The 25,871-nt window shown below is 46.5% G+C and overlaps 1 protein-coding gene across 4 annotated transcripts in view; it reads right to left on the reverse strand.

The window, feature by feature from the left end:
• Positions 1 to 25,871, reverse strand: part of TANC1 (tetratricopeptide repeat, ankyrin repeat and coiled-coil containing 1) — a 2,406,012-nt gene that overhangs the window by 1,488,359 nt on the left and 891,782 nt on the right. For all 4 annotated transcript variants that reach the window (XM_069616378.1, XM_069616375.1, XM_069616376.1 and 1 more), the window contains one exon: positions 16,813 to 16,943. In XM_069616378.1, coding sequence (XP_069472479.1) covers positions 16,813 to 16,943 — 131 coding nt within the window. The remainder of the gene's footprint in view (positions 1 to 16,812; positions 16,944 to 25,871) is intronic.

The raw sequence follows: 25,871 nt of genomic DNA on the forward strand, positions 1-25,871 counted from the left end.
GGGTTTGGGTATGACAGTATCCCTTCTGACCACAGTAGCCAATTAGCGCCACATTACTGCATTTGCCCTTGAACTGTCATCTTGCAACAACATTGTTCTGATTTTCCAGTGTTCATTCAGCCTGATTGTTTCAATCCTCCCATTTTTGCAACACATTTTTCTACCCTAATACCACATATGTGACATGCTTCTGTCATAGATTACAACCCACATTGGCCCACATTTATTACCTTGTTATGGGAATTATTTGACCATTCAGGCTGATTGAGTAAAGGCCTGCTCACATACATTTTTGGGGCCTGTTTGAATGTGGAACATGATTGTTGTTTCCTGTCATGTTGAAGTGACCAACCATTGATATATCCATCTGCCTGCCATCCCTGTATTATTGCACACTGGATGTGTTGCAGTGTGTGGCACATGCCTATTTTGTCACACTATTTTGCATTTTTCATCTCATCATGTCCATCTCACATAGATGGGTGACAGTACTCATTCACTGACATATGGCTGTACTTGTCAAATGTACCATGGATATGCTACGTGCCATCTGTGTGCTGGCATGTGTCATGTATGTGGATTGCCCATGCCACTCACAGGCTAATCTGTGATGCCAGTGCTATCCAGCATGCAGCACATGTGTTGCTTTTCCATCTTGGAGTCCTCAGTGTCTGCTTTTTGCCTCCCCTTCGAACTCATTGACATTGCATGCATGTCAGGGTTATAGTCGTGTGGGAAATGTGTTATTCATGTACTGGATCTCTGCCTTGTCAGGCCTATGTGTGTGCTATGGTGCTCATGCCTGTTTCCATTTGTTGTCTTTCATGTTTTTGCAGGTGATGACGCACTTGATGCTGTTGAGGTGGAGGAGATGGTGCAGACCCAGGAGGAATCTCAGCCACGACCGGGCGCCAGTGGAGGACGTGGTGTGGTGGTGGATGAAAACCCCATCCTCCTGCAAACCATACTGTCCACAGGTGTCTCTGGGTACACCTCCCCAGACCTCTATGATTCAGGTGCTGAATCGGACAGTGGGACTTATGTGCTGTCGCAGGTGAGTGTTTCTGGCAGGGATGCTGCTCTGTCCAACCCACCTGCACTGGGGGTAGGCCCCTCTATGGGGATGTCAGTGTTGGTAACTCCACCTTTAGCGGTTATGGATGCAGGGTCACACTCCACTACATCTGATCCTGTTCCTGGGCCAGCAGATCAGAAGGGGAATGCAGTCCTGCAGCCTCAGGCAGAGCCAGCACAGCAAGGTGCAGATCGCCTTGCCCCAAACAGGTGTGGGGCCCGCCGACGCGGTGGCCGTACGCCACCAGGCAATACTGTATGGGAAAACTCCATGTGCAGTATAGGAGCACAACAGGGAGCATCGGTTGAAATGATGGCTCAGGCAATGGAGAGGGTGGCCACTTCCATTCTCCCCCCTGAAAGGCAGATGGAGCAACAACAGCAGGCAACAGACTCCATTTGCCAATCACACAGGGAGGACATGTTGGCATCCAACAGAGACCGACGGGCGGCACTGGAGACTCTGCGCGAAGCCATATCTGTAGAGTCACAGGGCCACAGGGAAGCCCTGAGGTTGGAACTCCATTTCCTCAGGGAGACTCTGGGTGAACTTGAGGCTTCCTGGAATTTTAGGTCAGAACAGCAGCTGGAGCAGCTCACACGTTTGCTCTCAGCTGAGCTGCAGGCAACTCGTGAGGAGATCCGGTCATCACGCGAGGCCATGCTTGCAGAAATGCAGGCAACCCATGAGGTGCTGCATGGGGATCTCCGTACTATCATCCTCCAGAACAAGACCTTCCACACCCGCATGCTTGCTGCCATGGAGGACCATACCAGGGCTTTTGCGTGGGCTGCCAGCCGGGCAGGCCATGAGCCCATGGAGGTATTTTTTTTTCCGCAACATCCACGCAGGTGGGTGTTGGGGTGCACCCTGTTCTCAAACCTCCTGGGTGGCCTCCCCCTCCAGGTCCACCCATGGCCATTTTTGAATTTTTTTCTTTTTGTTTTTTTTTACAGTGTGTTGCCTTGTGTGGCTCCCGTGGGCATCCACTGTGTATTCCAGCTGGGCACATGCAGGCTTGTCCTGTCTTTGGGTTAGATGCTTGGGTTCCTGACACACACACCCCTCCTGCTTCCCCTTTCCATGGGCTTGCAAAGGGTGTGACCAAGTGACAGTGACTTACACAGTGACATTGGGCTCCCATGAGCTGTGTGGGCAGTCTGTAGTCAAAACTGTGTGGACGTCCCTAGTGGGGATTGTTGTTGTATTGAATACTGCATGGTTTATTGATATGTGCTTGTGCATCCATGTCTTCCTCCTTATTCACAGGTACCTTCTTCATGTCTTCACAAGGCAGTCTCCTTTGCAGATGCAGTTCATGTTGTATGCAGTACACCGACACATTTGCCTGACAGCAGCACTCTGCAGTTGGAAGGGGTCGATGTGCTGGCTTATTCAGGTTGTAAGACTTGCACTGCTGTTTGTTATTGAATACTGAGAGCATATTGTCTGTGGCCTGTTTCCATTTGGGACAGTGCACTTTGTGACACTTGTGTCATGTGTCGTGCATTCATTTGGTTGCTTTCACATTGCATGGCATGCCATGGTGTGTTGGGTAGCTGAGATGGGGAGGGGTTTGGTGACATGGCACTATTTTCATGTTGTATTTTGCAAGGGGGTAGTCATTCATGCAGCATAAAAGTGTGTCATTTTGTGACACAGCATTGGTTGTCTTTCAGTAGGTAGGGATGCACACAATGTAACACTTCCAGGTGACCAATCTCAGGCTGGTATGGTTGTGACAGTTGACTGTCCCTTATATCATCTTCATTGATAGTCAGCTGGTATGTGCCAGGGCTGTGTGCACTCCACAGGGGTGTGATTTTAGGTGAAGTAATTAGCCACCAGCTGCGTATGGGCTGCCTCACCATGTGCCCTTTCCCCTCCCATGCGCAGCGGCTGTGCATGTGGTTGGGGGTGTGGGGGCACCACCATGTCCACCAGCAGGCCCCGGCGGGTTGCAACGTTGTGCAGGACACATGCTGCCACTATGATCCTTCACACATCTGGGGGCGCATATAGCAGCTGCCCACCAGAGCGGTCAAGGGAGCGAAAGCGTGACTTGAGCACTCTGAATGTGCGCTCCACTATGCCCCGGGTTGCAATATGGGCCGTGTTGTATCTTACCTCGGGTGGTGTGGTGGGGTTCCGAATTGGCGTCATCATGTGGGTGCTCAGAGGGTAGGCACTGACCCCTGGGGAGGTGATGATGGGTATCATTTGTGGGGTTGTGACATTACTCAGTATTTGACATGCGTGCATGTGCAGAGGCATTTATACTCACCAAGCAGCCATGTATCGCCATGCCGCTCAGCTTCTAGGTCCCGGTTTAGGGGTGACATTCTAAAAATGAAACTGTCATGGGTGGACCCTGGATAGTTGGCATATACTGAGGTGATGATTCCCTTGGCATCACATACTACCTGCATGTTGATGGAATGCCAGTGCTTGCGGTTTCTATAGATGTGCTCAGTTGCCCTGGGAGGACGTAGAGCCACATGGGTGCAATCAATGGCACCTAGCACTTTGGGGAAGTGTGCCACCCCGTAAAAGTCCTGGACAGCAGCCTGCATTTCTGCAGGTGTTCTGGGCATGTATATGTGCCTGCGACTGAAGAGCGTGCAGTCATGATGGCCAACACCTGGTGTAGACAGCTTGACTGCGTGGCCTGTGACACCCCCCCACTATGGCACTTGTCCGCTGAAATGAACCAGTGGCCAAGAAGTGCAGTACATTGAGCACCTTTTCCAAGGGGCTCAGTGCTTGGGAGCACAGGGTGGGTGATGTGAGGTCATCCTCCCACCCACTCACTCACCAGGTCGAGTATTATGTGTGGTGGGAACCTGTACCTCCCATACACCTGGTCATCAGGCATCCCAAAAAGGCTGGTCCTGGGTGTAGAAATTATGGGCCTGGCTATCCTCCTCCTCCTGCGGTGTCCCACGACCAATGCTGCGAGGAATGGTATATTCATCGTAGCGTCTGAGCTTGTTTGTTCGCACTTTTATGCTGCGCAGGACCGTGTACGCCTGCTTCCTGCTGGCGTACGTGTTTCCGGATTAGCGCATCTTTTTTGGCGCACGCGTTTCCCCTGTTCGATTTCATGAATACGTGTTGTAGGCCCGCATGTGGGCGTTCCGCACATTTACCTCCTGTACTCCCCCCCCGTAACGCCCACATTTTCACGCGTTGTTCCCCATTCCGCGTGTTACGCCCCGTGCTCCGCCCACTTTTGTTGTGTGCGCCGCGCTATGTGCGGTTTTGCTGTGTGCGTAGCGCACGCAGTTTGATATTTTAGCGCACATCCCAGGATTTACACGCGCACGGACTTCCATGAATCGATGTGCGCGGCTTTCGCACGCTTGCGCTGCGATTTTCACACTTGCGCTGCGATTCACACGCTTGCGTGGCGATTTTCGGTGCACATTAATTCCATCAGTAGATTTCTTGGACTACTGTCTCAATTCTGAGTCTGCATTTGCACTGTATCGGCTGCGGCGTATCATTATCACACTTTAAATTTTAATGTATCCATACATCTATTTAATCAGTAGCTTATCTACCTTCAGTGGTTTTTAGCACACATTTAGTGTACTTCTAGTGTATGTACTTGTAATTTGTAACTAAGGTTGTATAATGAAAGGATGTTATTTTACCGTATTTTAACAATGTATTGGAAACAAAGTTATTTACTGATTGTTGAGAAATTCATGCATTTATGAGATAATAATGCATATGTATATTATTGATGTTTTTGTAAAGGTTCTTTTAGGACTAAAAACAGTAAAAAAATCCTATATTGTTGCTCATTTTATGTATGGTGTACAAATAACGTCTGGTGACATTAAAAATAGTACAAATTAAGACTTGTTCTGATCCAATTATAAGACTGTATGGGCAGTTATCCAAAAAGACCTGGGTAATTGGAGCAAGCTTGGTCTCTCATGGGTTGGTAGATTGACTGCAATCAAAATGAACATTTTGCCGCACATCCTCTTTCTTCTTCAATCTCTTCCGATTCCACTTCCAAGCTCATTCCTGAATACGATGAGGGAAGCCTTGCTGTCATTTCTCTGGGACAAGGGGAGGCCTCGCACTGCATATAAAACTCTGATCTTATCGAAAGATAATGGGGGCCTTGCCTATCCTGATATTCACACCTATTATGCAGCCGCAGTACTCTGCGTTTTGAGGGATCATATTAGGGAGTCCAATAGCAAGCAGTGGGTTGCCTTAGAGAACGGGCTCTTTGCCCCGGTAACGATAGGGGGAGTGGCTTTGGGCACCTAAAGAAGCCATACCACGCAGGGCAAGGGAGCACCCGCTCTTATCAGCACTATAGGCCTTATGGAACAAAAGAAACCCAGGCATGAAAGGTATTACGACATGGCCGTTGCCTCTCAGCTACATCTGGGCCCCCCCAAACAGGGATGCCATCTTTGACCCCCCTTTGTTTCCAAACTCAGTATGAGCAGGGTCTGGTTCGGGCAGGGCAGATGTGGAGAGGGAGTTTTTCTAACCTAGGCAGAGCTGGAATCTGCTCAGCAAGGTCTGAGGATTGGGCCTCTTCCCTTACTTAAACTCAAAGGAGTCCTCACAGACCGTAGATGGAAAGACCATCTGCAGCGCTCCCTAACGGCGTTCGAAAATATACTGAACACACGCAAAGGCACCAAAGGTCTCATATCGGACATGTATACAGCTCTCATTAACAGAGGTCCCCTTCCCCATCGCCCCCCAAGCACCAAAGCCAAGTGGGATCGAGATCTAGAGTGGGAGGGCAACTCTGCAGGGTGGGACGCCATCCATAAAAAGCGGTTTGGAAATCCTCCATTGCAATGCGATATAAAATGCATAACTGTAGAATCCTCACACAGTGGCACCTAACCCTGCAACGTTTAGCTAAAATGTATCAGAGTATTTCCCCCTATTGTTGGAAAGGGTGCAAGCAGGTCTATATGTACTGGCATCAGTGGTGGGGCAGCCCCACGATCCAATTGTACTGGAAGGAAATTTTGGGGTGGATCCGTGAGATTGAAGGCATCCACAGAGAACTTTCCCCTCTCCTGGTTCTGTTCGGTGTGGAGCACACGGAGGAGGAGTACTCGCTTCTCCCACACATGCCATGGAACTTGCTACTAGCAGCCCGTGTATGTGTCACGATAAAGTGGAAGGCCTCCTCCCTCCCCACAAAAGCAGACTGGCTGAGGAAAGCAAAGGAAATTTATGAGATGGAGAGGCTGACGGCCATTTTGAGAGAAACTCCCACAAACATTGACCAGTATTGTCTTCGTTTTTTGCAGTTTTATGGGGAGGCACAAGGGACTCCGCAATAGTTCAAATTTCCGTGCTCCAGTGGTACTGAAGAGAGTCTGGCCGAGTGAATCCTGGTACTCTCTATGTACTCTATCCGCGTTTGAGAAACTGTGCAGAAGGGATCATTGGCATAATTCAGACCCCCCGAGGACGTCTCCCTCTCATTGGTGGAGTTCAGATATCCAGACTATTTTGGACAATCAGCAACATCATCTTGCCAATTGCTGTCCCCCAGGTTCAGGCCAGAGGAAGAGGGGTGAGTGGGGGAGAGAAGGGGCGGCTTCTCCTTAATCTCTTTTTTCCTTTTCTTCCTTTCTTTTCTGGTTGTGTAGAAAATAGAAAATGGTTTTCTTGTGATCGCATAGTTTTACTTGGCAAATGTTGATAGCCTGTTTTGTTTCGGGCATTCTGGCCGATGTACTTGTTGATCACAATAAAAATATATTTAAAAATAAAATAGTACAAATTGCTAATCAAATTTCTTTGCTAACCAAGAAATGTTTAATCAGCAAACTCTGCTAATCAATTTCTGAAAACTAACTTATGTCTTGCAGGATGTGCCTTGGCATTAATGCTAGCGGCTGTCGGTTATGTGGGGTAGGTGACCTGGAAACCGCTAAACACTTGATGCTGAAACTCTTAAGCCTAGACATGATGTGTACGCTGAAGCCGATTGGAGATCCAACTATTTCCCTCGATCCTGAACACCTATAGGCTATTCTTTTTCAGGGAAATCATCTTCTAATAAATTAAAGTTACTCACTGTGGTGATTAGAGTACTCATAGTTCATAGTCCCCTTTCCTCCATCCTTGTGGGCGTCCCAAAACATGGAGATGGTACTGGAACCGTTGTCAGCGAAACATTGAGCTTCCCCTTAAAGTTTAGCATAGCGCATGGGAGTACGGCCTCGGGCGTTGACACGCCCTGCCGAGTCCAACTCTCCAGCGCGTCACCTTAGTCAACTTTGAATACATCGGACGCTTGGATACCTGGCTACTTTTAATACATTTTAGACCTTGGCATACTAGAGGGAAAATGTGGGTGGGACATATGGAGGAAACGGGCGTATGAGTACCCTAGTCACTATGGTGAGCAACTTTAATTACTCATATGTCCTGTGTCCCTTTCCTCCATTGTGGGTGATTCCACCGAAGAAGCACATAGGGTGGAGCCGTGACAACCTGACTCATACCTAGGATGAAGCAAAAACGTTCTCCAGAACCGCCTGCCCAAACTCTGCATCGTGCCTGGAACTGGTGTCCAGGGAATAGTGTCTACAAAAGGCAGACTGAGTGGTCCAAGTAGCTGCCTTGCTGATAACATCCCAAAAAGTAGGTCTCTGAAATGCGACATCCGTGGCATTAGCTCTGACCACATGGGCATGAATCCCCTAAGGAACTGGTTTGCCCATGGCCATGTATGCCTCCGAAATGGCCTGAAACATCCAACGGGCGATGGAAGCCTGAGAGCAGGTGTAGAAACCCCCAAAAGTTACAAACAATACCTCAGACTTTCTGAAAGATTTCATCAGATACAGGTACAACTTGAGGTCCAAGGAATGTAGGACCCTCTCTGCTTCCGACTGCCAGTTCAGGAAGAACAGATCTCATTTAAATTGAAACAGAGAGACCACCTTGGGCAATTTGGGTGAGTGCGCAAGATGACCTTGTTGTGAAACGTGGTGAATGGCTGGCACAAGGACAACGCCTGCATCACACTAACCCTGCGCGCAGAGGTGAGAGCCACCAATAAAACCGTCTTTAGCGTCATCAAGTGGATGGCCACCGAAGCCATAGCCGCCAGAACTACATTGAGGTCCCAAACCGGATGTGGTCTGTGCACTGGAGGCAATGTTCTTGACAACTCCTTAAGGTGAGACTTAGCCACCGGGTTGGCAGCCGAAAACGCATGCTATGGGGAATTCTTGTAAGCCCTGATGGCAGACATACATGGTGTCCGGTCATTTGGTCAAAAATAAATGGTCGAATTACCATTTGATCGAGTCAAAATGGTCGAAAAAAAAGGCTGAATTTATCTATATATATTTTTTTAGTTTTTGCTTTAAAAATATTTTTTGATAAAGAGAAAGGGGGGGAACCCCCCCTCCATAAAATAATTAATAAAAAAAAAAATTCGATCTTTTTTTTCGACCATTTTACTTCGATCAAATGGTCATTCGACCATTTGGTTTTCGACCAAATGACTGGTAACCGACAAATACATGTGGCAAGTATCTACCTGGACTCCAGAACGAGCCAGGTGTGCTAAAAAAGGCAAAACGTCATCCAAAGGACAGGAAACAGGGACCAACCCCTTGTCGCATGCCCAATAGTAGAACCTAGTCCTGGACGGGACCCTGGGAGTACAACTGCAGCAGATCTGAAAATCGGAGTCTCGAAGGCCAGTGAGGGGCAACCAGGATGAGGCTGCAACCCACTGAGGCCCAGAACTTGCTAAGAGTCCATTAGAGCAGAGTCAGAGTTGTGGGCGGGAACGCATAACACCTGCGGCCGTGCCAACAGACCTGGAAGGAGTCTCCCAGAGACCCCCGACCTGCCTATGATGCAAACTGGGGGCACTTGGCATTCTGAGGGGATGTGAACAAACCCAAGTCTACGAACCCCCAATGCTGGAACAGGGGCGACAAGTAGTCGTAGTTTAACTCCCACTCGTAGGTGTTGAACCCCAAGCAAGTCTCCGCTGGTCCGCTTCTACATTGCTGTCCCCCAGCAGGTGGACGGCTGAAATCCAAATCCTCTTGTAAGGGCCCATTCCCAGATCAAAGCGCCTCCATGCATAGGAGGGAGGTTTGGGGGGGGGGTTACGGGTGCCACCCTGCTTGTTCAGGTAAAACATTGCGGTAGAATTGTCTATCCTGACCAGAACCGACTTGTCCCGGACTAGGGGCAAAAAACGCCTTAAGGGACAGGCCTATCTGCTGGAGCAGATTTATATGTAGGAGGGCTTCGGTCCTGGACCATGCTCCATGAATCGCATAGCTTTCAGACTAGCCCCCAGCCCGAAAGAGAGGAGTTCTTTGTCACCACCAGGGAAGGCTGCGGCCGGGGTGAAGGGGACTGTCACAAACATTACCGTCCATCAGCCACCATTGAAGATCTGAAAAAAAGGAGCGGTGGAAATGGGATCCTATCCGACTGTCTTCTGATCACAATTGGCTGCCCGGTGGAGGCGGGTGTGCTGTACAGTCAGTACGCAGGAGGCCATCAGGCCCAGAATGTGCTGGAACCACCATGTTGAAGTGGTTGAGTTGGCCAGAAAGTGCCTCACCGCCTTGCGGAGGGACATCAGCCTCTCGGGCATGGGGAACACCCGCTGAAAGGAAGTGTTCCAACGCGCCTTTATGAAGACCAGATCCTGAAAAGGGCCTACATTATTTCCTCAGGTTGAGAGAAAACCCCAGCTGATGAAGGGTATCTGCCAATCTCTGGCATGAGTACACCACTGCTTCGGGTGACCACGCCCTCACCAACCAGTCCAAAAACAGGTGATGGCCCTTTCCAGCAGTGAAGGCCCACCACAGCATTCATCCACTTCGTGAAGACACGAGGGGCCTAGTTCAGGCCGAAGGGCAGTACTTTGTCCTGAAAGTGGTACAACAATCGTGAATCGCAGAGACTTCCGACACGGTTGATATATGGGCACATGTAGGTAGGCATCCTTGAGGTCCAGGGAACACATCCAGTCCCCTGCAAACAGACTCTGCTATGTGTGCGGGAGTAATCAACTTGAAGTGTGCCAGCGGTAAAGACAGGTTTAGAAAGGACAGGTCCAGCCTGGTTGTTCTTTGGTACCGCAAAAATACTGGAATAGTAACTGAAGTCCCTGTCTGCAAGAGGACCCAATCTGATGAAGAGAAAGATCGAGGCAAAGGAAGAGGGAGACTGAAGCTTGTGGAGACTACAATTAGGTGGCATGCGTTGCTGAAAAGACGCTTTCAGGTGTCAGGCCCCGCACAGGCGAGTTGTGTTCCCCTGACCCCGACATCACGGCTTCTTGGCGTTAGAGGCAGGGGCAGAGGAGGGGAAGCGGAAAACCCCATGCAATGTCCTCTGCTGCTTCCTTCTGCGGTCACTGGGCGACGTATCTGGCCTCCACGTACCGTGGTCTCGGAACCCCATGAGGCCAGAGTATTTTTGGGGTTTGGACTCAGTCCTACCCTGGGATTGTAGGAAGGATTTCTGACCTGGCTTTGTCAGGGTGGCCAAGGACTTGGCGGTTTGAGTATATGTTTTCTTCTTCGTCAATTCGTCATTGGTGGACCAATGAAAAAGGTCCATGCCCTCGAAGGACAGATCTAGAATCTGCTTGTGCACATCGGATGAAAACTTTGTGGCGTGCATCTACGCTGTGCTTCTCATCTCGAACCCAAGACCCAGCCCTCTGCTGGCTGTGTCGAAGTGGGAGACCCAAGACTACATGAGGTCCTGGGCAGTGGCCCGGGCATCAGCCAAACCGGCCTTGAAGGAGGCTTGTTTGTCCGAAGGGAGGTCGGGCTGAAATTCCCTGAGCTCACGCCACAGCAACTGCAGCCAAGATTGCGTCTGCATTGGCCTGCCGCAGATTTAGCCCTGAGATTGAGTAACAGCGCTTTCCCGAAGGACTGAACGACTTTGTCCTCCTTGGAGAGGCAAACAGAGGAAGACGCCAGACAATGGTTTATAATATAGCGAGGCTGCGGCCACCACAGAGGAATGGGGCTGTGTGTGGGAGGCAAGGAGGATCAGCTCCCCATCCGTCAGCCTAAACCTGCTGCCCAACTTCTTGTTCATCTGGGCGTTGGCCCCGGGTTTCTCATAGACCTTCCGCACCACCTGCAGCACATCCCTCAAAGGAAATGCCAGACCGTACCATGGTGCGCTTCCCCTAGACCTCTGAGGGCACCCTCGAATCCCGAGGGGCTTCCTCAGGAAGGCGGATTCCCAAAATCTCCACCAGGCACTCATGAAAGGCCTTAATGGATGCAGAGGGCTCGTCTTCCTGGGTGTTATCTTCTTCCCCCCCCCCCCCCCCGACACCCTTTTTCACAGGCGGGGGAGGGAATCAGGGCCCTGGGACACAGGTGCCAGAGGTATCCACCCCAGGTCCAGAGTCGCAGACAAGTCCAACAGCTGTTTTGGGGGAGGCGTTGGTGGTACAGGAGGAGGTGGAGGAGTGGGTAAGGCTGGTAGGGCCTGAACCGGTGTGGGGACCGGCACCGGAACACTGCAGTACCCAGGGGAGGGGGCCGAGGTGGCACCACCTGGTGATGACCTCCTTCACAATGTCCTTCAGGAGCCCCTTTAGTTGATGGGAACGCATGAGGAAGAGGAAGCGTTCGAAGGAGCGGTCCTCACTACCCCCCGCGTCCCTAGAGGCCCTGTCCTCCGAGGTGCTGAGCATCAGCTCCTCGTCAAAGCGCTGAGGTGCCTGGTGCATGTAACTAAGTCTGTGATGGGTAGATGTACCCCTGAGGGGACCAAAACCCTGCCCCGTAAGATTTGCTACAGCTTCCGGAGGGTAGGGGGCTGGAACCATCCTGCAAAGCCCACTCAATGGGCGAAAGAACTGGCGGACCCTGAGCCGATCCAAGATGGCCGCCTGCCAGGTAGGCTCTGCCACGTGCTGCTCTGTCATTTTGAAACCTTGCGCCACGCCCTGGGAGGCAGGGCACAGAGGCTCTGAGCAAGGAGAGGCCTCAGACACGGGAGGATACAGCTTGGGTCTTGCACCAAAAGCAGAGGCGTCAACCTCAGAGATAACTGGTAGGTGGTGCCCCCCTCAGCCGCACGGCCACTGGTCGAAATGCCTTGGGCAACTGCCTCAGAGCGAGCTCCAGTAGGCTGGGAGCCCTCGGCACCTGTGCCGTTAGCCGTGCTGGATCTAACTGAGGAACGACTCTTGGAAGCGGCACTCAACGATCCCTTACCACCTGGGATAGAAGAAGAGGATCAGCCATCCGAGGATAGCCTGGTAGGGCCGCTGAGGCCCTCAGCTTGGGAGTCGGTAGCCTGGAATGCTTCAGGTCTTTCCCTGGACGAGTGCCTTGGCCCCTCGGCTTGGGAGGGTTCCATGTGTTAAAATCCCCAGAAAAATATCGACATTCAAGAATATCGCCATATTTTTGCAGCGATATTAAGCCATGGAACCTGCCGGGGAACACCCCCACCATCCTCGGTCCCAATAACCCCATAAATGATCCCCACTGATAATATCGCCTATGGCCTTACCCCACTACCCCACAACCATATATATGGCGATATTATTGGTGGGGACAATATTACCCGATACCCTTGGGAGCCGGTAGCCTTAGAGGCCTCAGGCCTGCCAGAACCAAAATGCGAGGAACCCCAGGGAAGGAGTCTACGCGCTGTGGAACCATGCTGAACAGAGGGCCTACCTTGTCTTGACGAGAGGTCCTGGGGACGAAGTCCTAAAGGTGGGGAGGAGGAGAAGTGTGGAAGATCTCCCTCCACCGGGACAAATTATTCTTCAATGCCCTGTGACCGAGAGCGTTGCAGTCCCCACAGGAGTCCCTGCGGTGGTCTGGCCCCAAACACTCAAGACAGAGTGCATGGGGGTCCGGGGCCACAAACGAGTGGTCACAAGAGGTACATTTTGTGAATCCTACTGCGGCTGAAATGCGCCGGGGAGGTGAGGCACCAAAGGGAAGTGAAATATGAATTGAATAAAAAACTGGGAGCAAGCAGAAAGCAAAAAAAGTCTCTGCGCTAGCTGCCAGGTCAGACACCGTCCGTGCGAAAAAAGGGAGTGGGGCGGGGCCTCGGCAGCCGTGTCCACGCCCCCGCACGCTATATTAAATTTAAAAGGGAAGCTCAATTATTCACTGCCAACGGTTCCGTTACTGTCCCTATGTTGGGGGACGCCCACAGGGATGGAGGAAAGGGGACGGGACGTATGAGTATGTATCATTTGCATAAGATGTTGCTCAGCATTAAATGTATTGTTGGATGTGCTGACCAGTTAACACGGTCTTGCTAAATTTGGCAAAACTGATACTGCAGCGAATGGGTGGATAAGCCATTGTTATTTGCTAGATTAAGCTACATATGGTGTTCAAATTTTGCTAAGAAATGTTACGTTTTAACTGGTATGTGCATGTAGAGGGCTTACGAAAAAATGATGAACATTAATTCTTTTTTATATTCCCATCAGGATACTTCTGTGCATTGGTTTTTAACTAGGTATGCAAATCCTTAATTACCTGGAATATACGTAATAAAACTATTGATACAAAACAGAATGAAATCACCACCACAACATGGAATCCAACAACATACTAAACCCCTAGAAATAAGACCCTGCCCTAGAAACAAAAAGTGCACTTACTGCAGTCTAAGATGGCTAGCACATCCACATGAACTACACTCAATGGCCATGCCCTTTGCTCCTTCACTTCTATGCTGCCTTCAATATTTTTACTACCCCCTCATTACGATGATATAGTGTGGCAGAAGCACTCCAGTAGTTCAAATCATCCTAAATGGCCTAGAAAATCAAGTCAAATCGGGCCAAATCTGCTGCCGTCCTCGGCTGGGAAAAAACAGACAATCAATGGTGTACCAGAGAAAGAAGTTCACTCATTTCAATTAACACATTTTCGGGCGGAGAAGGAGGAAATGCTATTGAAATACCAAACAGGTTTCCGTCGTGGCTGGTCGACCTCTCTGAATGGCCTAATCGTGAGCTCAGCCCCCAGTAAATCCTTTGGTGAAGGGGGACGCCCCCTTGTTTGTGGCTTGGATTGAACCGTCACAGCCTTTTGACACAGTGAATGGAGCTCGCCTGTGCAGAAACTCAAACAATGGGGTCTACCTTCGCAGCTTCTGGCAATAATAGAACTTCATGAACCTTCTTACTTCTTTTTCCTATAGTTGGAGGTTATCTGGCCAATATATACCTGAGGGGAAGGAAGTTGTATACCTAGGCTTCAATATAAGATCTTTCCCTTCGCAAGGTTATGTAACGACAGCCCGAGAAGGCAAGTTAATACAATTGGGCTGCCAAATTAAGAAACGTTATCAAGTCTCCTGCAAGTTCTCGATAGAACCCTTGATTAGGTTTTACATTGGCAAGTTATCCCTGTACTAATATACGGCCAAAAATAAACGCAAATACTCAGACCTGCGCAAGTTAGATTTTTATCTCCAATATTACATTGGAAAAAGCATCACGGTGTGCCCTTAGTGATTACACGATTTCAGCATTCGCCTTTTTCAAATCAGGGCATGTAGCATTGTATAAACTGATAAAAGAAAACTCTGTGTAGATACATTGTGTCAAACCATAAGTAATGTGTATACACATTCTGCAGTATTCAATAGGACATAATAAAAATACAATTGTGTGACAGAAAATGATGGGTGGGTGTAGGGGAGGATTAACTCTTAAAGACCGTATTCTGATCATACTTCCACTCCAGTAATACATAAAACTCATAATAGTTGTTTGGTAACGTGAGTAATAAGAGTCTTGTTAAAATAATATGTTGCTAACTATCTGGAACAAATTAAAGTCATTTGTGATTTGAAATCCAGATATGCTGTAGTAGTAAGGTGCTCATCGTGGTATATTGAATAATAATATTTTTGTCCATTGGAGAGTACATATACCATTCGTGTTCTTCTGATCGTTGATCAAAATGACAAATTTCATGGGTTAGATCTCTAAAAATAGTATGTGTATTGTCAGGCATATGTTAGTCTAGTTCTAACCTTAGCAACCATTAAAGATGGTTGAATTGCGTTTATCCACTTGGGAGAGTAATAGCGCATACTTATCACATAAATAAGTGGCGCGCTTGTATGCCGCCGATTACCATAATCACGGTACATGATTTCAATTCTCCATGTGCTTTAGCCATCGCGCTTGCTTAGAAAATGCCTGTTTTACAGATTACAGGGCGCACACCATGGACAGTGTACGCTTCATTGCGCAATCGTACCTGATATTGTACATTTGGTATCTTGCTTACTTAGCAGAGGCTGCCGTACTAATAGTTACAGCTATTATTGGTTTCAGATCATTTTGTTAACTACGGTATCTAACCGTTACTCTGCATTCTTATCTCTGCATTGGCCTCTCGTTAGGACACAGAATGTCGTCGCCATTGGGTTAATGTTGTTTTTGGCTACCATAGTAACACTAGGGCATGTGTCCTTTTTCTGTAACCCTACTATGACTAAGCAGCCGTATTTAGGGAACCCAGTAATCTGTTATAGAGGCGTAGGCGCCATCTTTTGGGCACGTATGCGGCGCTTTACTTTAAAGGTGAATATGGTGCAACCCAAATATTCTGAGCTGAAATACAAACTGTGTGCAAATATAGGTCATTGCTGTCAATAATATCTTATACTCTCCTACCCATTGCTCTCCCACGCGTTCAATACTTTTTTCACCTTATCAGATGCCACCAAACTTCAGAGAAAACTTCAGCAGCCAAAGGATCCTCACTAACAAATAGGCATCATGACACCAGGAGTTTCTACTGTCACAGACAACCAAGGAGTGTCCATTCTCTACTTATCCAGTTAATTCCACACCCAGCAGTAGTCACTACAGTCGGACTAAATTTTACAATGTCAACAATTTCTACCTAGGCCATCTGAAAACCAGTTGATCAGAGTTAAAGAGTGTCAAATACTACCTCTGGGTTCGTGTTGAACCTTAGGTGCGACTACTTTTGAACCGAATTAATCTCGAAGAGAGCCAAAAAACAATTCAAAACCTTCTTCCCCACCTACAAGAGAACTGCAGGTTCTGTAAAGAAAATAAGTCCTCACCAATTCGCTCGTGCAATCCTCTCGTCTAAGCACCCACTTCGAAGAAAGTAGGCAATAAGGATACGCGCTTGGTGGCACAGGGACTGTGGCACAAACTGTCTTTCTGAGCGTTCAGCTCACCCAACTTCTGCCTAGTTCCTTAAAACTACAAACATTTTATTCCTAAACTCTGGGACTGCAGTGCAATATTCAAGACTTCCAGCTATACAAGGGTAAACGCACGGAACAATAAGACATTACTTTTTCACTGTCACATTGGTATCGGACATCCAGCTTGCTGCAAGTCATTGGCATTGTCAAATTAAGACGGTGCTGCTAAAAGGACCTTAAAGTCACATTGATATATTTGAGTCTGCAATTAAATGCAATCTCACAAGAAGTAGTGTTTTAAACGAGGCATCTTTTCAACAAACATTGATATCATTGGTTTAGCATAACTTTCCACTACTGTAATATTTAGATCTTGTAATTCTCAAAACCTTGACTAAAGGTGTGTATTTTGATTCTGAATGCAGACATCAAACATATATGCTGTTGAAAGAAAATAGGTACACTTCTGGGAAAAATACTCTAAGCCATTAAGAAGAATGGAACCTTTCTCTAGCAAACAAACATCATACCATTGTTTCGTTTTTTGCATCCACAGACATATGAGCAGAACGTGAGATGCCTTCACCCAGCAGAAACCCCAGTCGTGTCATCAATTCTTGAGCTGCGGGTGAACAGCTTGGTTCTTTACTGCATTTTGTTTCTGTAAAAAAACAAAATAATTCAATGGTTATAAACCTCACCTAATAGTTGTCCATCATCTTGCGATCAAAAACAAAAAATATTCATACTAAAACAAACTGCCTGAAACTCTGCATGGCAGTAATATTCCTAAATCAATTATTTTCAGTTTCCTTAATTTAGTTTAATCTCAATTTAAATCAAGTCACCCGCACTGCTCAACGCTTACAATTATAGAGCATAACAAGTCAGGTGGAAAGAGGGAATTCTAGGCTTTAGGGAGATGTCCAATAGGAGTGACACTTTCATATGTTTTCAAATAGAGGTCAGGCCAGTACAAGGTGTACTATAGGCGTATGTCAATAGACAGTCAAGTTTGCAAAACACATGAAATCTTGGCCGCTAACTGTAATTCTGTCTGACAGTGCCTGCCTGAGTCCTTAGTCTCAAGTGTCCCAAAGCCCTATTCTGAAGCATGCATGGTGGCAATTGAAACTATCAACTCAAAAGTGTCTTATGTGTACTGCCACATTGTAGCTCATCCGTACACACCATGCACCGTAATAATAATAATATTGTTTCTATAAATGTGTTTCTGATTAGTGTTACTTTGGCGGCTGTAGTTATGCTCACTGAGAAACAATAACCTCTAGAAAGGAAAAATGATATGTTTCTTTAAAAAAGGGTCTGGCAAGGTTCAGGGGACTTGGCGTACAAGTGGGACACCCCGTTACTGGGATAGGGTGAAGAGTGACACCAAGCAGATGGTACTGCACAAGGATTTCTGGTACAGTTAGACAAGTAGATATTTGCTGCTAGTGAGAAACGTGGAGTGTGAGTGACTGTATGGTGAAGACAGTAGATTTGTTTCATTAACTAATATGGAGAAACAGGAAAGAATTTGTGTGGATATTTTAAAGCAAATATTAGGGAGTAGATATAAATAGCTTTATATTTTCCCATAGAACCCCCTTTGACTTCATGGGGCCGACCAGTAGTTCATTGGTTATTAAGAGGTGGGTCCTTAGAAGGGACTCGTCACTTCTCCATCTGAGAGCAGAACCAAATCCCCCTCTCACCCTTCTTCCCATAGCTTATTGGCTCAAACTCACAAGCAGCTGCAGAGTGCCTACATTGACTGTGTGTTTGTAATGTGCTTCGGAAATCTCTCACACAGAACACTGTTGTAGAACACAAAAACAAACAATGCTATTCCTGCTAAGAAGGGACTTGAGAAAACAATCTGGTGTTACAAGTCTAAGGGTTGGATGCATTGCTAAGTTTGCTTCATGTATTTTTAATTTTAATATTTATCTATGTGCTGTACAAAAAATAGGACTCTTTCATATCTATTGTAAGTGTGGACCCATGCTCATGCATACAATACAATAGCATAGTGAAACAATAACCTAAGTTGCTTTAGAGGGAGTGCTTTCTTGAAATTATGCCATTTGAAACGGGTTCTACTGTAAATAGTACTGCCCTGCATCTAACTAAACAAGCACAATAAAGATGCATTGCGGAAGAGACCAGGCAAATTATGCTTCCTATACGCTGTGATATGAAAGCAAAAATGCCCGTCCTCAGCGCAATACAGCCAGTCAAGAATGCGTGAATGCATACTGTGACAACAAAGTTGAACTAGGACACAGAATGCCATCAAATATTTATTTTGTGAAATGTATATCAGTTACGTTAAGAAGTCATATGTTTTTGCTGCTGCCAACTGCACATACGAGAACAATTGCAAAGTGAAGGCTACTTTAAAATAGAAAGGTTCTTTTTTTTTGCCATGCTAAGGACAGTTTTCCGTTGCTGCAGCGAAGGACATACTGTTAACTATACAGTTGCATTTTTACCATCCACCGGTTATGCCACTCTTCGCTAAGTGGCGTCTCGCCATCTAAACATATACCTTTATATATTTTTTAAATTTATTTTATAGTTGCAATTACTACTTTTCAAATATACAATTTACGATTTTTACATTTCAAAATAAAATGAAGAATTTGTTTAAAAACAGTCATCTTATGCAATTCATATCAATGTTAAAAATGGAGGCTGCCATAGGTCATGCAAAATTATAAATCTATCCTCAATTATATTACATCGTGTCATAGCAGCTTTGTATTAGCATTTTTATTTCATTCACCAACAAATTGATTTGGAAGCCTTTTGTGTGAGCATTCACAATTTGATGCCCCAAGCAGATCGAAGATATTGCAGAAAAATGTTTCAGTCATTATACGCTCTTTTTACAATACTCATTTCATATCACATTCGCCAATGCTTTGATTTGTTGGTTTACCTTAGTACAACCACTGACAAGTTCGAGCCCTCTTCTCTTTGATTTTATCATAGTTGTAATTTTCTCAAATATTTGATTGTAGCAATATTTAAGGAGATAGGCTGGGCGTTTAGGATTATGGTCCACATCGAGATAGGCGTTAAATTGCGGTATTCGCAGACATTCTTTTAAAAATACTCCTGTCTTAAGCTCGATAGTGCCTTACAATGTACCATTATGTGTTCCAGTGTTTCAACCTGACTGTTTAGGTCGCAGAATCTGCATTCATTCGATCTTTGGTTCTAGCAGCTGTTACAGCTCTTGTTGGCCATAGACTGAAGCGTAATCTCATTAGTTGCGAGCGATAGCCTGTGTCAGGAAACTTTTGCAAGTATTTAGGAATTTCATTGATCATTTTCGGTATGAATATTCCGGATTTATGAATTTTATACTGCTCGCAATTTAGCCTTGTATTGGTCCAATCATAGTACCAATACTTTTGTTTGGCACGATCAGGATTCATTGTCTATGTCAGCTCTAGTCGTATTTTCTAAGCAAAGATCTTTCCATACATTTATGATATCTTTCGAATTATTCTCAAATGACTGAGATATGAGGGATACGACAGTTGATTTAAATAAGTCCTTCATTAAGCACTTCCTAAAAAGTAGCAAAGAGTTCCAAACAACCACTGCTTTTAAAGATATGAACCGAGTTTGAAACGGATTATTGCAATGGGTAGGCTTTTGGGTAGCACACACAGTCTTCCAAAAGAGACCCTCTAGATAGTCCCAGTTTGGCTCTGTTAAAGATGGCGTCTCTAGGACGCAGAGTACCTGGGCTTCCGGTAGTTGTACGTGGTGTGGTCGCCAGGCTGTCCGACAGGTTTCGGTAGATGATGTAACGCGAGAAACCGGTGCAGCCCTCACCCTGAAGTCAACAGGGTTAGGGGTGGACCAGCTCCCAACGCCACAAGTGTGCTCCTTCCTGATTCTTGTGGCGCCGGAGCAGTCTGCAAGATTGTGTTGCAAACAGTATGCTGTGGTATTCTTCAGAGAGGAACACAAAGGTAGGCTGATGAGTGAAGTAACTGTCCGCCAAATATATAAGGCCAGATGCCAGGGAAAACAACTGGGAACCCAATAGTAGAACAGAGTAGAGAGTTCGAACTGGAAGCAGCTGGAATGCAGGAAGAGAGAGGCAGGTAGATCGTGGAAGATGAGGCCGTGGAGCAAGGCTGTAGGGCAGGCTGGAGCAGGTAAGGCTGTAGGGCAGGCTGAAGCAGGCAAGGCAGTAGGGCAGGCTGAGGCAGGCAAGGCTGTAGGGCAGGCAGAAGCAGGCAAGGCTGTAGGGCAGGCAGAAGCAGGCAAGGCTGTAGGGCAGGCAGAAGCAGGCAAGGCTGTAGGGCAGGCAAGGCTGAGGGCTAGGCTGGAGCAGGTAAGGCTGTGGGGGTAGGCTGAAGAGCAAGGCTGGAGCAGGGATCAACAGGAAACTGGAGTAGCAGGAGGCTACAGGAGCGAAAACACGATCCGATAGACAAACCGCGTTGAGACGCGGCGAGTCTCGGGATCTCGCTCCTTAAATAGGGCTGGCAGCACTCAGGAGGCTTGGAACGCAAGCCGTGCTATCCCCGAGCGCTGCCGGGCCCGAAACGAGGCTTGGGAAGCAAGCTTGTGGCCTCCCAAGCGTCTCGAGGACTGCGCATGCGCGAAGACCGAGACGCGGTCTTCCGCGCATGCGCAGACCCCGGGACACAAAAACCCCGGAAGCGCCGAGTGCCGCGGATGACCGCGGTCCCCCCAGCCGGTATCGAGGATAACAGCGCCAGGATGGGGCGCGTCGGGACCCATAGGCGCACCCCCTCTGACAGGTAAGTGAGGTGGTAACAGGCTGGCTCTCTGCAGGTTTGCACTGGGCACCATACATATGCAGGAACCCCTTTTTGTTTCTAGAATGTCAAAACTGGTAGGCAGGAGAATTTGCTGTATTTGTGATGGAACAATTTCGCTTGGGAACATAGCATTTGTGTTTTATGTTTCATTTCATCTTTGTACGAAGCATCAAATTTGCTATTGTTTATATTAAGTCCCAAGTACTTGTATTCATGAACAATTGTGAGCGAGTTTTTGCCAAAAGACCAGTGAACTCTAATTTGTTTTTACCCTTTCGCTCTACCAGCTTGGATCATTAGAATGTTGGAGCTCGATGTATTTATTTCCAACCTATTCTCTCAGGCATGAGCCTGCAGGGCGCGGAGTGACCTTTGGAGGCCAATTGGAGTTTGGTCTACCAAAATAAGGTTGTCGGCATAGAGTAGCCGAGCCAATGGATGCTTATTTATTCTAGATGGAAATGTTCTTACAGAGTCCAGATGTTTTCCAATATCTCTGATGTAAAGGTTGAAAAGAGTGGGTGCTAATATGCATCCCTGCTTAAGTCCACAATTGGTGTTTAATAGATTGTGCAAGAAGACCTGCACTGTTCTACTTTACTCGGTTAGAGTTGTCAAGAGTAGAATTGTTGCAGTAACTTTAGTATATAGGCAGGACATCCTGTTAGTTTCAGCTTGTCCCAGAGAAGAGCGCGTGAAACGGAATCGAAAGTTTGTCTATAGTCTATGAAAGCGATGTATAGTGATTGCTTCTTCACTATCGCATATTATTTTTGTGCCGATATTATGAGCAAGTTGGGAGCCGTGCCTAGTCTGTTGACAAAACCAGATTGATAGGGATCAAGCATGTTATTTTTCTTGAGCCATAGGTGAGTAGGAGCCTCGCATAGATTTTCACTGGTGTGTCTAGTAGTGCCAAAGGTCTATAAATGGCTAGCTTCGTTCGATCTCCTTTTTTGAAAATGGGTATTAATATCGACTGTTTCCAGGATGATAGAATAGATCCCATTTGTGCAATGTTTAGAAAGATTGTATGCAATATTAGTGACCATTGATCTGGATGTGCTTTTATCACAGCGTTAGATATACCTTTGGGACCAGGTGCTCTGGAAGAGCTCAGTTTTTTGATGTGTTCACGTATATCTGGGATGTCCATCACTAATTTGCATGCAAGGTTTTTGTACGGTAGAAATGCAGAACTAGGGCAGCGTGTCTGCAAACAAGATTGGAAAATGTTTGACCCACTCCTGTTCACCTATGGCATTCAGCATATTTGAGGGGAAGCTTGTTTTTTACCCTTCTTTGAGGAGACTGCAGATTTGCACGCTAGATTTAGTGGATAGCACTTGTAGCATCTTCCCGTTTTCCCTTCGTGATCCAAGAATTTTATGTTGGTTTATAAAAATGGTGTACTTGGAGGCTATATTTGCAGCCTTTTTTAAATATTCTGAATAGTTTTTGGCTTTGATGGTTTTTATATTGTGTCTTCTGTATTCTCTTTTCTTTAATAATAGATTAATAAAACGACTGTTCGAATCTACATTCTGAGTGAAAAGGGAAAGGGTATTAAACTCATCTTGCAGGTTGTTTGTGGCTTCTGCTGGGTCATTTAATAATCTATTTAGTTTAGGAACTGTCCACTTGATAAGATTTCTACCTTGTGTTAATTGCAAAGCTGTATTATAATAGTATCTTGATGGACAAGAGAAAGACGCGCATGTTATTTCTAATATATTATGGTCACTTTCTTTGGTCTGGATAATGGTAGATTTAGTGACGGAAATGTATAGAATTGGTTGACATAAATACATAGTCCAGTACAGCCGGAGATTGATTTCTTTTCCAGGTCGAGCGAGGAGGAATGTTGCCCTCAATGCTGCCATTAAGTAGTGTCATATTTATATTAATCATCAATCTCATCCATCTAGCAGCCCTAGGTGCTAGCGCAGCATCATTACAAGTGAAGTATTGTATGTTTAAATACCCTACAATTATTGTTGTTTGGATGTTAGGCTCATTGGCAATAACATCAAGTATTGCTGTAACATGAGCAAAAAACACACCGTCAGATACAATGGCAGGATTCCAATAGACGTTGTGAATTGCAGCCATGGGGGGCCAGAGGGTGTTGATTATTGGTTTCTTTAAGAAGTTGTAAACAAGGGTGGAGATTCAACCATGTAGAAAGTTTACCAAGCAAGTCCATCCTTAGAGCTGCGAGGAGGCCTGCCATGGGTCTCCCTTTAGGTTGTTTTATTGTGTGTACCCAACATACTTTGTAATTTGGCCCTATTGGCTGGGCGATTATCCAGGTTTCCTGCAAAAGGATCAGATCGTACCTGTCAAGAGGATGGGCTTTGTCTTGCTTCAAGACATGTGAAAAACCTTGGGTGTTCCATGCGGTGATTCTCAACATGTTTGGCTGAGCATTGGTTAAACATTCATTGTATCCATGATTGGTTTATTTAATGGCATTTTGGAGGCATGACCATTTGGTTTCCTTGATGAGTTTCGCTTCGTCTTCAAAGTAAACTTCTTTGAGCTGGCCCAAGTAGCCTTTAGAATTTACCAGTAAAGGCAGTGCTCCAGGTAAGATTTTGATGTGGGAGTATTTTACTCCCTATTTTTAAACATTGAGAGTAAATGTGATTTTAAGAGAGTAAAATTGACTTTTCCCCTTTGCAAGAGAGTAAAATGTATGTGACATCATGCTGACGTGTGCAAAAACTGTATGGAAATCATTACGATGCGGCAGCTTTCTGCATTGTGACAGAATACACCTTTCATTATTTCTCTAAGGTCTGGCCATTCTGTATATATTTAAATGTTGAAAACACAAAAACCTAGCCAATTACATACTAAAGCAAACATGAATTGTATTTTGTGTTTTGAGGTTTGATAGCACAATTGTCTTTTGATGTTTAATGCAAGTCTTCATTTCCTGAAGCTATTACTACCTAATGGTATGCCAATGTTATGATACAACAGTGCAGAGAGGCAAGGACTCCATGCTAAATTATATGTCTAACCTCATGGTCAAATGGTTATTTATATATAGCGTTTTTGGCAAAGTGCTGTACATGGAACCTATGTATTACAATTATTACCAAACCGAAGTCATTACTGCTTTATCGACCTCAAAAGGATGAAATGCTTAGTTGGCCTCACCTGAGTTCGATCCTGCAAACTACAGATCACGCCCAGATCACAGCACCAAGTGCTCAACCGTCTGAGCTATCTTATTGGCCAACATCCTTCAGAGGTTGGTTTACTGAGTATCGACTGAGGTATAATAATGACACTGCCTCGATGTTGGACAAACCATTTATGAAGCACTACATAAAGTTAAATACCTATGTGGATTATCGCACGGACAGGTTTTGCTGAGTTTCTATTTCAATTGCAACTTTCATTTGTTTGTTTTTGAACAGCACTTGCACTTCCTAGAGAGTCAGGTTTTGGATGTTTTAATTGTAGTCTTGAAGATTTGAGAACACCAGTGATTGGTGTAATGACAATCACTCCCCCTTGAGCAAAGACTTTGCTGCCACTGACAATTTATATTAATGTACCCCATTGACTGCAAGGTTGAATGGATGTATACTAGACCATCCATACTCATTTTTCGCACTGCTTTTATAATTGGAGTGTACATTAAACGATAAGTGTAAAAATGATCTGCCTCCGCATGATTATGCACACAGCACAGGAACTCTGAAAAATACAATTGTGAAATGCTTGTTTGCTTTCACTGCAAAGAAAAGCATAATTTGTTAGATATATGATATGATATGACATAGCATTTATAACGCGCCCATACACAAGTGTTTCAAGGCGCGACGAGGCAAGGGAGGGGAACAAAAGGGAGGACGGACAACAATCCTACTAGACCAGGTGTCATTCAGATCGCGCAAGTGCGTGGGAAGGGGGCAGGGACAGTGCAGTACATGGCAAAGATAATAACAATAAGTAACAGCCAGCATGTGGCAAGTGCATGGATAAGTGCAGACAACAGGTGTCAAGGGCTGGGAGGGGGACTGTAGGGATACAGAAACAGTCCCCAAGTGCAGGGGTTGCCAGGTGGGTGGTGCAGGTGGTGCCGAGATCAGAGGGTGTCAAGGTGGCAAGTACAGTTTTAGATCCAGTTAGGGGGTCAGCAGAGGAGAGGAGGAGAGAAAGCAGAAGCAAAGAGAAAGGTTTTGAGGTGCTTCCGGAACCGGAGATGGTTCGCCTCAAGTTTAAGGGAGGCAGGGAGGCTGTTCCAGAGGGAGGCACCAGCCGAGGCAAGAGATCTACCACCAACTCGTCGCTTGGAGAAGCGACTGGCCCTGAGGGAGTTAGAGGCGGATGAGCGAAGAGCTCGAGAAGGAAGGTATTTAGGAAGAGAGAGAGTTGAAGGTATTGAGGTCCCAAGCCCCAGAAGGCCCTGTGGACGATGCAGAGGGCTTTGGACTTAATCCTCGCAGCCACTGGGTGCCAGTGCAGAGATTTCAGTCCTGGAGAGATACAATGCCTGGGCTTGAGGCCCAGGACAAGTCTCGCAGTCCTGTTCTGGATAGGTTGCAGAGGGCAGAGAGTAGAAGCAGGCAGATTTAGAAAGAGGCTGTTGCAATAGTCCAGCCTGGAGAGAACCAGAGCTCTGGAGACAATGAGCTTCTGGGGGAAGGAGAGGAAAGGAAGAATACCTCTCAGGAGGAGCAGCTGGTAGTGTGGCTTCTTAGAGATGTCAGAGATGTGAGGGGAGAAGGAGAAGTAGAGTCGAAGATTACCCC

Source organism: Ambystoma mexicanum, chromosome 9 (genome assembly GCF_040938575.1).
Source record: "Ambystoma mexicanum isolate Mex_15411 chromosome 9, UKY_AmexF1_1, whole genome shotgun sequence".
In the NCBI taxonomy this organism is placed as follows: Eukaryota; Metazoa; Chordata; class Amphibia; order Caudata; family Ambystomatidae; genus Ambystoma; species Ambystoma mexicanum.